Source organism: Trichechus manatus, unplaced genomic scaffold, assembly GCF_000243295.1.
Source record: "Trichechus manatus latirostris isolate Lorelei unplaced genomic scaffold, TriManLat1.0 scaffold00191, whole genome shotgun sequence".
Lineage (NCBI taxonomy): Eukaryota > Metazoa > Chordata > Mammalia > Sirenia > Trichechidae > Trichechus > Trichechus manatus.
In genome coordinates, this window is record NW_004444127.1 from 3,892,634 (window position 1) to 3,905,213 (window position 12,580).

The window sequence follows — 12,580 nt, forward strand, 5'->3', positions numbered from 1 at the left end:
TTTTTTTTTTTTGGATTGGGCTGATGAGGGAGTAGAGGAATGGCTGGCCCCTACGTTCAGGGAGCGTTCAGTGTAGATGGGAAGTCAAGACACACATAGAAAAGAACATGACGTGGCCCTGCGGGTTCAGGAACAAATGCTGCAGCATCACAGCCCTCAGGCGCTTGGATGTAAGCCACAAAAACTGACTCTGCTTATCTTAACCAAAAATATATATTTTGAAATATGTATCTGTCATAGGCCCACAGAATTGTGGGAGTGTGGGAGGGAGCAGGAGAACCAACTTCTTTCTCTCTCTGGCTTGGCCACTCTAGAAATTTTTAACTCCTCTTCTGTCTTCACAGATCGTAGTCGGGTTTTAGGCATCCAGGTTGTGAGCATCAGTGCCACAAACATGAGCCCGACCTGGGGAATCAGTGGTAAAGCGTCATCCTACCAAATACTAGTTGTTGGGGAGACCACGTTCTTCAATCTCACTGCCAATGAGATGCATGTTGTCATCCCTGGACTCACATCCGGCACTTTATACAACATCACCGTGTATCCTTTACATGACGATGGTTCTGAGGGCATGCCCGGCTTTCTCCAAGCATATACTCGTGAGTTCACTCGTTCTACCTAATCTTTCTTGTCTGCCTGCTACTGGCAGCCTCACTTATAAACAAAAATAAGCTCTGTTCCCTGACCAAAGGAACGCACAGCTTAGTGTGTAAGTCCACAGTGACTCTTACTCCAGGACATGTGATACCATACAGGTGATTGTTGATTGATGCTGACCACGTGCCAGGCTTCGTGTGACATGCTTTACCTGCAGTACCTCACATAATGCTCACAGCATTCCTGTGTCTTAGTTGGCATTCACCTTATTTTATGTTTGAGAAAGCCAAGGTTGAGAGAGATGTGGGCCACACCTGGTAAGTGAAAGAGGTGGGATTAGACCTCCTGTCTGTCTCGACTCCAGCCTGTGCTTGTAACAACCATTCTAGTGTGGTGGAGACCTAGAGCAAATTGCTAGATGGAGACAAAAAGAACCTGGATATCCATGTCCCTTTGTCTCCAGGGGGCTGACATTATAATATCATCACTAGTAAAGCTATATCTCATCCTTTGTTTGCTTAAATGCCCCTTAAATGCAATGATAGGTAGCAAATAAAAAGCTTTCTGTTCCACAGAAGGCCAAATAGTTTAAAACAAAACAGTAATGGTATACCAGTAGTACAGTGGAAACCCTGGTGGTGTAGTGGTTAAGAGCTACGGCTGCTAACCAAAAAGGTCGGCAGTTTGAATCCACCAGGCGCTCCTTGGAAACTCTATGGGGCAGTTCTCCTCTGTCCTATAGGGTTGCTATGAGTTGGAATCGACTTGATGACAATGAGTTTTTTTGAGTAGTACAGTAGTGTGATAGAATAAAGGTATTGGAGATCAGCCATGCATTTAGCACTGTGCCAGGAGCTTTGCTTCTATTATAGTGACCTTCACAGTAAGTATTAGAAGGTCACTGTGAGTCGGAATTGACTTGATGGCAATGGGTTTGGTTTGGGTTGGTTTGGTTTTACAAATAAGAGACAGCCCAGCATGGCTGAACAATTTGCCCAAGGCCACAGAGCTAGTAAGCTGCGGAGTGGGGACCTGAGCCCAGGAATATCTGACTCAGGAGCCAGGGCTTGTCCCATAAGAATATTTTATTCAGGTGTCTGTTTCTTCCCAGGATGTCCATCTTAACATTCTTTCAAACGTTTTCTGGATTAGCTTTTTGGGAGAATGGAGTCTGCTTTTACTTCACCATTCTTTTACTGTTTAATCTCTCTGTTAGGATCAGGTTCAGCTGTGAGTACAAAAAACCCCAAATATCAGTGGCTTAAACAAGACAGGAGTTTGTTCCTCTCACATAAAAGCAGTCAGGTGCTAGGCAGGATGGAGATGGTGGATTGTTAGCCAGGGCTCTGTGGCAGGAAGCTGAAACTATGGGCTATTTTAAGCTGAAAGGGATTTCACTGCAGGAATTGAGGGTTTATGGAATCCTTGGAAAGGCGTGGAGCAGGCCTTTGTTTGGGCCACCAGAAATGACTCCTAGACCAACACTATTAAAGTGGACCACCTGGGCTGTCCTCATCTTTGTCACAGTCAGCAGGGTAGGACTTAGGAAGCCTCTGTTGTAGTTGTTGGCTCCAAGAGTACATGTTCCTAGCTGCGATCTTGAGTCAGGAAGATGTAGCCACCGCAGAGCCAGGCCAGGCCTGTGAGATTGGCACCAGCGGAAGACACATGCCTCATGCCCCAGCTCTCTGCACCTGCAGAGTGAATGACTGGCTCCTGTAATGATGCTGCAAAAAGACCCTGTGCCACCTCATGACTGTGCTGACCAGCAGAAGCAAGGTCTCTGCCTCACTTTCACAACTTGAGGAGGTCATCTCATTGCCTGAATCTGAATCACCCAGAATCCTAGTCACAAGGAACTCTAAGAGATGCATTTTTTAGCTTTGTAGCTTCTGCAGTAGAAAAAGACACACAAGAAGCAGGGTCAGATTGATTTTATTGTTATACCCACCATGGATAGGTTCATGAAGGCTTTCCAGGACCCAAGATGTTATCACCACACTATCCTCAGCCTGTTGTTTCAACCTTGTTGCCCTAGATGGCAGCCTGAACCCCAGTCATCACATCAACATTCCAGCTGCAGGAAGGAGAAAGGGAAGAAGAAAGTGTTCTCACCTTGGAAGTCATACAGTAATTCTGCTCACATACTGTTGTCCAGAACTTAGTCATATGGCTACATCTAGCTGACACGGAGTCTGGGAAATGTAGTCTGTTTTCCCCTAACAGCCCCATAGCTAACAGCCCCCAGCTGAAAATCTGGGTATCTACAACTGAGAAGAGAGGGGATAATGGATTTTGGGGATGAACAGCAGCCTCTGCAATACCTCCCTAAATAGTAGCCGTGGGAGGTTTAGTCATGTGTTCAAGGATAAGCAGCCAGCAGCAGCCAAGGTTCTGTTCCAGAGCCTGAGCCTTGACCGCGGGGTCACGCCTCTTCTCATTTCCTGTGATGACTCTGAAGCACGCAGTCTCTGCCGTCCTGTGGCCAAGTGCTCTCTTGATGGGCAGAATCACGGTTTCTGAGGGGCTTGTGTTGTAGGTGGCAACACAAAGAAGAAAAAGAGAGATCAAGTGTCTTGAATTTGAAATTAATCCCAGTGTGAATATTTTGTGGCATTTTGTCACCCTTGTCTTCTGGAGAAATAGATTCTTCTCTTTTTTTTTAAAGAAAGTTTTCTTTTGTTTCTGGTTTGCTAAGGGTTTTTTTTTTTTTTTTAAATTGTGGTAAATATGTATGTAACAAAACATTTGCCATTTCAACAATGTTCACGTGTACAGTTCAATGAAGTTACGTTTATCATGTTCTTTAACCGTCACCTTTAATCTTTCTCAAATTATACTATTACCCTTAACAGAATCTTAGTATCTACTAAAGAAACAGATTCTTAATCTATTCATTTATTTTCTTCCTGCAGCCCCTGGTCCAGTCTCTGACTTCCGAGTGACAAGTGTCAACACAACGGAAATTGGCTTGGCTTGGAGTAGCAATGACTCAGACTCGTTTAAGATACTTACCACACGGGATGGAGCTGGAGAACCTCGGAATGAAACAACCACCAACCATAGTATTATCATTGGTGGCTTAAACCCTGGGACCAAATATCATTTTGAAATATTTCCACAAGGACCAAATGGGACACAAGGGCCACCTCAAACAGTTGAAGGTCAAACTGGTAAGTGAATAGATGGTATTTTCAGTGAAACAGTGATGTTTCTTAAAGGAAATCAGTAGAATTGGTAAATGTCGGGTTTTCCTTCTAATTATGCAAAGAAAAATGTTGAAAAACAATTTATAACAACAGTAAGGCATGTTCATTTTATTAACTACTGAGAAGCAAAAAGAAAAAAAAAATCACGTGTAAACCACCAGCCAGAGGTAATCACTTTGAAGTAAGCTGGACTTTATGACAGTTGATAATAGATTTCCTTTTCCTCCTTTTCTTGGCCCAGAGTCCAGTGTGGTGTTTGGCATCCGCGTGGTGCGTGTCACCACAACTGAAATGGAGTTGAAGTGGGAGAGCACAGACACTACTTTCCAGTACATCTACCGTTTAGATATACAGCCTGAGGTCAGCTGTAACAAAACGGTTGGTCCCCTCAAAGAGATCACTCTAAGCAGCCTAATGCCAGGCACCCTATATAACATCACAATCACTCCAGAAATGGGCGATGTCCCAGGGACATCCAGCTCCATCGCAGAATACACACGTAAGTCTCTTAGGACGCCATTTTCGCTTGGAGGGTGGGAAGTAAGTGTTGGTTAAATGATTGGATAAGGGTTGATTGTATTTCTCGGTTCCAGGCTGAATTTGAAATGGCTTAATTTGAAAACATTGGCCTCAGCAAAAGGTCTGCTGTTTTCATGAGGTGCCGCTGCAGAAGCTATGTGAACTTGGCATCGTCTTTAGTCGCAGAAAGTGTTTCTATGACAATGAAAAATATAACTGTTCCATTAATTCCTTGGGAATACAGACTAGAGGAGGGTCACCCTGTCATGTTGGCGTAAAGATTCTGCCAGGTTGAGGAGCTTTGCATATAGCAGTGAGGGTAGTGGTTTGCTAATATTTGACCTACATTTATGGTAAAGATGGGTAGTTTATAGTTTCTTTTTCTTATTCATTAATCCAATTAAAAAACATACTGGGAATTATATGTCGAAAATAGATTTTGGATAAACTTAAAGTACTAAAAGAAACCTGAAAAACTTTAGTTCTTCTGAGATATAATCTGTGTAATTATTTTCTGAATGTCTTTTGGGGAAGGCTTCTATTTTATGAGTCAGGAAATAATAGTTTTATTCATTCTTTTCTCCAAAGGAGCCGGGGTATTTTGGATGCAGTAAGTAAAATAGTCCTGGAAGTCAAGCTGATTCATGCTGCTGCTTCTTCTTTTTTTTTTTTTTTTAAAAAGGGCCCAGCAGTGTGTCCAACATTGAAATAAATACCACTACCACAGCAGCAGCCTTTAGTTGGCAGAACTTTGATAACGCCTCTAGCACGTACACTTACCGCCTTCTTATCAGTGGAAATTCCAGCAACCCAGTAGAAAACATCACAGGTGTTGGAACCACCTATGCTACAGTCTGTGGTTTAATACCTGGCTCATCTTACACAGTAGAGATCTTCGCACAAGTTGGGAATGTCACTGAGGGGGCATCTAGCTCTGCGTCATTCTGTACAGGTGAGTAGCCCCAGCTGCCTCTTGACCTCCCTCCCATGTGCTGTTGACCTTGCGAACAGGACCTGTACAGTCTTTAGTTATTAGGTTCTGTGTCCTTTGCAATAATTAACACTGAGCTCGCTGAGACAGCCTGTTAGCTTGTTAGTGCTGTGTTGATGTGCTATTTGTTGAGCACTTACTATATGCAAGGCACTTTTAAATGAAACGGACAACTCCCTGACTTCCTGGAGCTTTGATTCTAGTGAGAAAGACAGATAATAAACAAGATAAAACTTGCTGCCGTTGAGTCAATTTTGATTCGTAAGACCCTAAAGGACAGAGTAGAACTGCCTTATAGGGTTTCCAAGGAGCAGCTAGCTGGTGGATTCAAACTGCCAACCTTTTGGTTAGCAGCTGAGCTCTTAACCCCTGTGCCACCAGGGCCCCTCATAAAGAAGATAAATAAGTAATTTATTGGACAAATGATTATTAGTGCTAAGGAGAGGGGGGAAAAGCAGGCAAAGGAGAAATGAAATGTTTATCGAGGACACCCAGTGAAGGCTTCAGTGGAAAGATGATTTTTGGGCAAACACTTGAAGGAGCCAGCCCTGTAGATGTCAGGAGGTAGAGCATTCCAGGCCTAGGGAGCAGCCAGTGCAAAGGCCCTGAGGCTGGCATGTGCCTGCTGTGTTGGAGGAAGAGCAGGAGCTCAGGGTGGCAGGAGTGGATCCACAGGAGCTAGAGGATGACGATAGGAGGTAAGGCCTGAGAGGTAATGGGGTCGGGGCATGGATGATGTTGGTCCTTGCAGTTTATAGTTTGGCTTTTGCACTGAAGAAGGTGGAAAGGATAGTGTTAAAATGGATGCTCAACTTTTTTGCCCTTCCTGGTCCTTGACAATCTCACAATGCAAAAAGTATGATAAAGGGAAGACTCCTCTATTTTTAATAGAGGATACTTTCAAAGAGTAGCCTGGGGAATGTTTTGCAGATGGGTCAGGGGTACTTCTGCTCATAGTTCTGATTGTTGGAGTCTTTCTTGAACACTGCCATATCTATTCTATCAGTGTAACACTGGTCTTCATTAAAACTCTGGGAGGTAGGTAGGAGCAAATAACACCCCTTTTGAAAGATGAAGAAACTGATCCCACCAGTTACACTGATTATGCAGTATGTTGTGTGTGTGGAAGGTGCCCTGGACTTGGGTTTAGAACCTTGTTTGGGCTCCACCACTTGCCAGCTGTGTCATTTTCAGCCAATTACTTAGCCTCTCTGTTATGGGTTGAATTATATAGCCCCAAAAGATATTTTCAAGTCCTAATCCCTGGTACCTTTGAATATGACCTTATTTGCAAATAAGGTCCTTGCAGATGTAATTAGTTAACATGAGATCATACTGGAGTAAGGTGGGCCCTAATCCAATGGCTGGTGTCCTTATAAAAAGGAGAAGAGACACAGAGACAGACAGACACAGTGGGAAGATGGCCATGTGAAGATGGAGGCAGAGACTGGGATCATGTCCCCACAAGCCAAGAAATGCCTGGGGCTACCAGAATCAGAAAGAGACAGGAAAGGATCTTCCCCTAGAGCCTTCAGAGGGAGCATGACCCTGCCGACAGCCTTGACTTTGAACTTCTAGGCTTCAGAACTGAGACAATACATTTCTGTTGTCTTAAACCAACAACAGATAAAATGGTAATTTGTTCAGAGTGGACTTGATGGCAACAGGTTTGGTTTTTGGTTTGGCCCTAGGAAACTAATACACTCTCTAAGCCTCAACTGATTGATGTGCAAAATGGGATAGTATTAACCATTCCTGTTAGAGAAGGATGGTTGAAAGGCCCAGAATGAGATGATGCAGGTGAAGTTGCTACCACTCACGATATGACCCAGCTTCTGCTCATGGAGCCCCTGTTCTTTCCCAGCATCTTGCTTGGTGACTGACACCCATTCTTTCATTTAATCCTCAAATAGCCTTGCAGTCAACGCCCAGAGCAGTTGGGTAACTGACCCAGGGTTGTCGTATGTTGCTGTCAAGCTGATTCCGACTCTTGGCTACCCCATGTGTGCAGAGTAGAACTGTGCTCCACAGGGTTTTCAAGGCTATGACCTTCTGGAAACAGGTCACCAAGCCTGTCTTCTGAGGCACCTCTGGGTGAGCTCAAAACTCCAACCTTTCTGCTGGTAGTGAAACACTTAACCCTTTGTGCCGCCCAGGGACTTCCTGACCTAAGGTCACACAGCTTGGTGTTGCCCGATTCAGGGTCAGTCTCTGACTCCTCCACCACACCATATGCCTGCCTCCTCATCACCAATGGGCCAGGATTTACTGCTCCCCGTGCTCTGGTGTTTGCAAAGGCAGAAATTCCAGAATCTCATGTGGTGCTGTGCTTGCCTTGCAGATGCCGCACCGGTGAACTTCAGCTGTGAGCCAGTCCCCAAAGAGCCAACCTTGGTCCTCACATGGGCCCTCCCTCCCGGCAACAATGCTGGCTTTAAGCTGGAGGTCAGCAGTGGAGCCTGTGACAACATGACGTGCCTAGAGAACTGCTCCTTGGAGAACGGCACCAGCTGCATGGCAGAAGTCACACATTTGAATTTTTGTACCTCGTATAACATCAGCATCACCACCTTGTCCTGTGGAAAGAATGCATCCTCCGTCCAAAAAACCTGCACCACTGATAGCACAGGTGGGTATTCGAGCAGAAGAGTAGTCAGGTGGCATGGTGGGCACCCCGGCATGTCCACGAGTGTGGCCTAGAAATCTGTTTTAAATTTTCTCTAAAATATTTACTTTTATTGGCATAGAGTGGCAACCCATTCTGTAGAAGTCTGGAAAAGCAGAATAAGAAGAAACTCATTTTGTATATTCCAAAAGGTCCCTTTGCTTTGCAGAATAATCATTGCCACGTTTTAAGTAGTGAGTTCTCTTACTTCATTTAAAAAAAAAAAAAAAAAGCATCTTTAGAGAAATGTTCAAATATATACAAAAGTAGAGGACAGTATAATGAAACCCGTGTGCCCATCGTTGGGCGTCCAGTTGAACAGTTACCAGCAATTGGCCGATATTGTTTCATTTTTATCTTTTCCTTCCCTTCGCCCTCACTGGATTACTCTGAAACCAGTCCCAGTCAGTAGATCATTTTATTTGTCAACAATGGAGACTCCTTTTTTTTCTTTTAAACATAACCATATTACTATTATAATCACGCTTAGAAATGTAATAATCATTTTTTATTATTATCAGATATTTGGTTAAGATTCCTATTTTCCTGGACTCCGTAGTTTTCACAAACTCCCAAGCTGTTGTGTGGCATAGTAGACACTCACTGCACGGTTGATTCTTTTCTTTTGCGGTTTTATTATTTTTAATAATTTATTTTTTGTTATTGAGGCTGAGTTGATTTTTTAATGCCCCGCTCCCCGCTTTTTTTGGTGGGTGTGTGTGTGCTTGGAAACAAATTGCTTCCCACATCTTTGCTTCGTTTTCAGCTGTCGTTTCCTCCCCATGTCCTTGCAAGGTGGTATTGTCTTGGACCAACCCAATGGGGTCTGTTCTCCCCTTGTGCTCTCTGACTGCTAAATATCTTTTCTTTAGAGCATCAGAATATTTCCAAAAAATAGGTCAGTTGCTGGTAGATTCGAACTGCCAACCCTTTGGTTAGCAGTCAGGCTTTTAATCACTGCACCACTAGGGCTCCTGGGAGTCCAACAGCTGATGGAAAATTTGGGAGTACATGTCGGGAAGCCTCTGTTGAGGCAGCTGACAGTTAGGCTTGGGGACAGTGTCCTTGTGGTCACTGCTGTCAGTTCCTTGAGAGGTTGCTGAAGCCTGTAGTTTAGAGCTGACTGTCCGATAGAAATACAGTGCAAGCTACAAAGAATTAGAAGCCATGAAAAAAGAGCTGAGATAATTTGAATAACACGTTAGCGAACACAATATATTCAAATATTGTCATTTCAACATGTAACCTATATGACATATTGAGTCATTTTACACTCTTCGTACAAAAACCCCAAAACCAAATCCATTGCCGTCGAGTCAATTCTGACTCATAGCAACCTGTAGGACAGAGCAGAACTGCCCTATAGAGTCTCCAGGGAGCGCCTGGTGGATCTGACCTGCTGACCTTTTGGTTAGCAGCTGTAGCTCATAACCACTACACCACCAAGGTTTCCTTTTCCGTAGTAAGCCTTTGAAATTCATGGTGAATTCTACATTTACAGCACATCTGAACTGGGACTAGTTACATTTCAGGTGCAGCCACGTGTGGCAAGTGGCTACTATATTGTTCGGCACAGGTTTAGAGAATCGCGTTGTGATGTTTCTGGAGTTCCGTTTTCTCAGTCTCCCTGAATCTTGGATATAATGATAAAAATGAAGAAACAATCCAAATTGTCTGTGGGAGACAAATTTAGGTGGAGTTTGTGTGTGGAGAGGGATCATCTTCAGTTCAGTGTTTTCTTCGTTTTGTGTTAATTCAGTGAGTGGCTCTGCAAGTTTAGCTTGGAAGGGAAAGGAAAGACGCACAGATCATGAAGGTTGTCCGTGGAACATTCTGGTAGCGGGCTTTTCTGGTTTCTGGGAAAAGGGCTGGCCGAGTTCCTTTTGGTGATATTTTAAACCAACTCCAGCAAAAATGGGGCATGTGCAAGACCTGGGTTAGATTCTCGGCCAGTGTACCTCATGCACAGTCTGTCAGTCAGTCTGTCACTGGAGGCTTGTGTGTTGCTATGATACTGAACAGGTTTCAGCAGAGCTTCTAGCCTAAGATGGACTAGGAAGAAAGGCCTGGTGATCTACTTCTGAAAATCAGCCAGTGTAACCCTTTGGATCACAAGGGTCCAGTCCGCAATCAATCATGGGATGGCTCAGGAGTGGGCAGCATTTCATTTGATTGATTTCGTTGTGCGTGGGTTGGCCATGAGTTGGGGGCTGACTTGACAGCAGTTTACAACAACAGTATAGGAGACATGGCAGGAATGCAGCTGGGCCCCAGGAGCAAGTGTGTTCTCTCCCCATCTCCTCTTTCCTTCCCTGGGTATCTGTGCCATCGTCCTTTTCAGAGGACTGACTGTTCCCCAGTGTGAAGTCCGTGTGGTGGACAGGTGTCTGCTCACAGCAGCCCAGTCCACACGTGACCGTTCCACCCACACAGTCTCTCTGGCTCTCCTGCTTTCACCCCACTCTCAGGATAAGGAACCGGGTCCATCTTGGGTCTGGAGGGGCTTGCACAAACAATGCAGCCAGGAGCCCACCCTGACGATGTGGGTGGGCACATTTTAAGGGTCATTGTGGGCTAGGCTGGCTCCCCAAGGGATCCACTGTCTCTTTGCCCCACCAGTTTCCTTCCCTTCCCCTTTGCTTCTGGATTTGCTTTGCATGAGCCCAGCACATAGCTTCCAGGGGAGGGGCGATCTTAAGGAGAATTTTCTCTCCTTAATGATCTTACTTTCAAGTGTCGGGTGATCATGTCTCGTTTTGTTTCAGACCCTCCTCCTTCAGTTGAAGCCCCTGTCATCACATCTGTCAGTCATAATTCAATAAAGGTCACATTCAGTGAGTTTAATGACAGCCATGGACCGATCAAAGCCTACGCTCTCATTGTGACCACCGAGAAGGGTAACGAGGGGTCCAGTCAGGGTAACCAGTGAATGATGACGTGACCGGCTGCCATTTCTGTGCCCACTGAGACATATTAACGATACAAATATATGTCTCTCTTTTACACTGTAGCCTACATTTTGGCACTCAGACCCTGGAGCTATTTGCTTGATGATCTGGTTTGGCAAACTTTTTGCGCAAAGGGCTAGATAGCAAATATTTTATGCTTTGCAGACCATATAGTATCTGTTGCAGTGATTCAGCTCTGCTGTTGTAGCATGAAAGCAGCCATGCCCATTGCTGTCGAGTTGGTTCCGACTCATGGGCTAAGATGTGTGCAGAGTAGAAATGTGCTCCATAGGGTTTTCGTAACTGTGACCTTTTGCGGAAGCAGATTGCCAGGCCTTCCTCCTGCAGTGCTGCTGGGTGGGTTCAAACTGGCAACCTTTAGTTTAGAAGCCAGCCACCTGGGGACCTTTGAAAGCAGCCACAGACAATACATAAAGCATGAAGGTGGCTGTGTTCCAGTAGAGCTTTACTTAGAAAAACAGGTGGTAGGTTGGATTTGGCCCGTGGGCCATAGTTTGCTGACCTCTGAACTATGTTTTCCTTCTCTTTTTGCAACACAGGATCTTTTAGCTGACAGAATATTAGTCTTGACCAACTTCTCTCTCTGTCTCACACACACGGAATCACAACCATCCCCAGTGGATGACTTTCTCTTGAAGTGGAAGATGATTTGCATTTATTGGTGTGAATTTAAAAAGAGCATCTCCGGAGCTGAGAGAAGAGGTGAATCAAAAGCTGCTTAAGGGTTCCATTACATTCTTTGGCAATAAGAAGGGAATGATTCGAGGTTTTCTTCATGTGGGTGCCTCACACAAGGCCTAGGTCTAAAATGCCAAGTTGGGTTGTTTTTGGTGATTCTATAAATGTGAATGAGGCAGTGCCTTCTGTACCCAGTGTCTCAACCCATGTGCCATCCTGGTCTTAAGGGCAAGATCACAAGCACGGTGTGGAATGGGGGTCCCTGGAAGAGGAGGAATTGGCTGGGATCGTGGATCTTCAGAAAATTTCAAAAAGCAATGTTGAGATCTCTCTTCCTGTCTTTTTATTTGGGGTATGTGTCAAGCTCTTAGTCATTTTGTTGCAATGGTTTTCAACACCTCCCAGGATCAGACCTTTGCTGAATGAGAGAGGCAGTGCTGTGTAATGGTCAGACCCCCTGCTCTGCCTCTTACCACATGTGGGCTCGGGCATTCCGCTTCCTCTTTGTCTGTCTCGGAAGCTTCCACAGCCTTGGTAAATGAGACCACAGGCTCTGAGCCAGATGGTCTGGCTTAGAAATCCAGCTCCACCTCATAGGCAGTGTGACCATGGGCTAGGTCCTTTACTTCCTATGCCTTCATTTCCTCATCTGTAAAATGGGAATAATAAACCTAGCTGAAACATTGGTGGTTCATATCCACCCAGAGGTGCCTCAGAAGGCAGGCCTGGCAATCTTCTTCCAAAAGGTCACAGCCCTGAAAGCCCTATGGAGCAGTTCTACTCTGCACACATGGGGTCACCATGAGTTGGAACTGACTCGATGGCAACAAACCATACGCCTCTGTGATGACATTATTGTGTGGATTAAATGAGTTGATATCAGTAAAGCACTTAGAACAGTGCCTGGCACAGAGAGGACACTGAGAGATGGTCACTGTTACCGTTATCCCCC

The 12,580-nt window shown here is 44.9% G+C and overlaps 1 protein-coding gene across 1 annotated transcript in view; it reads left to right on the forward strand.

Moving 5' to 3' along the window:
* LOC101361976 (receptor-type tyrosine-protein phosphatase eta-like) overlaps window positions 1–12,236 on the forward strand; it is a 15,755-nt gene extending 3,519 nt beyond the window's left edge. The window contains exons 2-8 of the mRNA XM_023741808.1: window positions 345–599; window positions 3,513–3,770; window positions 4,048–4,305; window positions 5,008–5,277; window positions 7,658–7,945; window positions 10,747–10,878; window positions 11,490–12,236. Coding sequence (XP_023597576.1) covers window positions 345–599; window positions 3,513–3,770; window positions 4,048–4,305; window positions 5,008–5,277; window positions 7,658–7,945; window positions 10,747–10,878; window positions 11,490–11,503 — 1,475 coding nt within the window. The 3' untranslated portion in view covers window positions 11,504–12,236. The remainder of the gene's footprint in view (window positions 1–344; window positions 600–3,512; window positions 3,771–4,047; window positions 4,306–5,007; window positions 5,278–7,657; window positions 7,946–10,746; window positions 10,879–11,489) is intronic.
* The last annotated feature ends 344 nt before the right edge of the window (window positions 12,237–12,580 follow it).